The 2,643-nt window shown below is 61.2% G+C and overlaps 1 protein-coding gene across 1 annotated transcript in view; it reads left to right on the top strand.

Moving 5' to 3' along the window:
• Positions 1-1,889: 1,889 nt before the first annotated feature.
• SLC1A4 (solute carrier family 1 member 4) overlaps positions 1,890-2,643 on the top strand; it is a 35,744-nt gene continuing 34,990 nt past the window's right edge. The window contains exon 1 of the mRNA XM_017818762.1: positions 1,890-2,416. Coding sequence (XP_017674251.1) covers positions 1,890-2,416 — 527 coding nt within the window. The remainder of the gene's footprint in view (positions 2,417-2,643) is intronic.

Here is a 2,643-nt window from a genome sequence, read left to right on the forward strand (position 1 = left end):
CTTGCTTAGTTTAGTCTCTGTTTCCTATCTCTGCTTATTCTAATTTGATGGAACAGTCATTCCCAGACTTCCACAAGCCAAGTCTTACTCATAGGGAAAGTTATCAGAGGAAAAAATATGGCTGGTATCTTGAGTCAAATTTCAGTGCAAGAGCAAGCTGCAAGTCAAGACTTTGCATCAAGCTCTGAAGTGGATGGTGGCAAACACAATTGCTTGTTGGTGGTATTGTTATCTATTTACACATTGACAATTCCCAGGAGTTCCAGCCATGGTGTAGCAATTTTCAGGTCTATCCATGAGATTGGAAAGCAGAAAAGAGTCTTATTAAATCAGGATTATTGTCCCATCACACCCTGTCAGTCTCTTTAATTAGTGCAGTCACTCGAAAAGCAGATGTGTGGCTGGTTGTTTTCACAGCATGTTTTCTGCTAGGCTGTGCTTTGCTGATGTCAAGGGAATGAACTGAAATGGAGCCCCTGCTCGAGTCCAAACATTGGCTGGAGCTCATGGAAGTGGCTCTGTGAGCAAACATGACAGTAGTGCACCCCTGGGGCTCCTGCAGATTTGAAAGCCCCGGGTGCCCTTTTTGTCAGCCCCTCGTATCGCCAGAGACATCATTTGCTCCTCAGAGAACCTGCTCGTGTGATCAGACTGGGTTTTAGCCTGGTTCCTCAAGGAAGCATGCTCAGAGTCCATGTGTTCGTGCCACTGATGACCAGGGACACCACAACCTGTCCTGGGATGGCTCCTGCCTTGATGAGAGGTTCCTGGAGAGAAGAGGGGGACACCAAGGGGATATGTGAACTCCACTGGGGATGGGGACATGTATGAGCTGTGAGGCACTGAGGGGGACATTGAAGAGACATTACGGCTGAGAGGACACTGATGGGGATGTGTGTAAACCACGGGGACACGGAGGGGATGTGATTGAACCATGGAGCCACTAAGGAAACGTGTGTGAGCTATAGGGACACTGAGGGGGCATGTGTGAACTACGGGGATCCTGAGGGGATGCGTATGAAGCATGGCGATGCTGAGGGGAACACTGGAGGAAGGCGTGTGAGCCATGGGGACACTGAGTGGGACACTGAAGAGACATATGTGAGCTGTGGGGACACTGACAGGGATGTGTATCGACCGTGGGGACACTGGGGGACACGTGTGAGCTCTGGGATACCAAGAGGGGAACTGAGGGGACACGTGTGAACTATGGGGACCCTGAGGGGATGTGTATGAATGGTGGGGATATGGGGGGGGGAAACTGAGGGGACATGTGTGAGTTTTGGGACACTGATGGGGATCTGTGCAAACCATGGGGACACTGGGGGGGACACATGTGAGCTCTGAGACACCAAGGGGGCCACTGAGGGGACGTGTGTGAACTATGGGGACCCTGAGGGGATGTGTATGAACAATGGGCACACTGAGGAGGGACATCGAGGGGACACATGTGAGATTTGGGACACCAAGGGGGCCACTGAGGGGACGTATGTGAACTGTGAGGACACTGAGGGGATGTGCATGAACAACGGGGATACTGAAGGGGGACACGAGGGGGGCACGTGTGAGATGTGGGACGCGGAGGGGGCATTGAGAGGACGTGTGTGGCCCTTGAGGGCACGGAGGGCCCTCACGCCACCCGTGTGTGGGCCGAGGGCCCGCGGGTCGGGCGCCGGGCTGACGTGCCGCCCCGCCGGCCGGCGATGGCGCTGTGGGGACCCGGCCCCAGCGGGCGGCAGCGGGGCGGGCCGGGGGTCACCGCCGTTCCTCCCCCGGGCGGGGCCGCCGCCGCCGCCGGCCCGGCCCTCGGCGGGCGGGGCCCGCCCGCTCAGTCAGAGTCTGCGAGCGCCGCGCGGTAGCGGGACACGAGGAGTCGCCGCGCCGCGAGCATGGAGGAGGCGGCGGCGAGCGAGGACAAGGCGGGCTACGGCCCGAACGGGCACGCCGAGGGCCCGGCGGCCGAGGGGCGGCGGGGCGGCGGGGCCTGGCTGCGGGGCTGCCGCGGGTTCCTGCGGCGCAACGCGCTGGTGCTGCTGACGGTGTCGGGGGTGGTGGCCGGCGTGGCGCTGGGGGCCGCCGTGCGCGGCGCGGCGCTGAGCCCCGCGCAGGTCGCCTACCTGGCCTTCCCCGGGGAGCTGCTGCTGCGGATGCTGCGCATGGTGATCCTGCCGCTCGTGGTCTGCAGCCTGGTGTCGGGCGCCGCCAGCCTGGACACCCGCTCACTCGGCCGCCTGGGAGGCATCGCTATCGCCTATTTCCTGGGCACCACGCTGCTCGCCTCCGGCCTCGCCGTGGCCCTCGGCTTCATCGTCCGTCCCGGCGCCGGAGCCTCCGCGCTCAACACGCCCGGGCTGGGGCTGCCGGGCGCGCTGCCCACCAGCAAGGAGACCGTGGACTCCTTCCTCGACCTCGTCAGGTAAGGCCGCCCCGCGCCTTCCTCCTTCCCCCGCCCTCCCGCCGCCGGAGGATGATGACAGACCCGGCGGTGTTGCACGCTGCAGCCGGCAGCTCGAGACCCCCCTCCCCCCTCCTTCTTCTCATCCTCCTTCTCCTTCTCATCCTCCTTCTCCTTCTCATCCTCCTTCTCCTTCTCATCCTCCTTCTCCTTCTCATCCTCCTTCTCCTTCTCATCCTCCTCCTTCT

This window comes from Lepidothrix coronata, unplaced genomic scaffold (assembly GCF_001604755.1).
Source record: "Lepidothrix coronata isolate B3197 unplaced genomic scaffold, Lepidothrix_coronata-1.0 Scaffold71, whole genome shotgun sequence".
NCBI classification, from domain to species: Eukaryota; Metazoa; Chordata; class Aves; order Passeriformes; family Pipridae; genus Lepidothrix; species Lepidothrix coronata.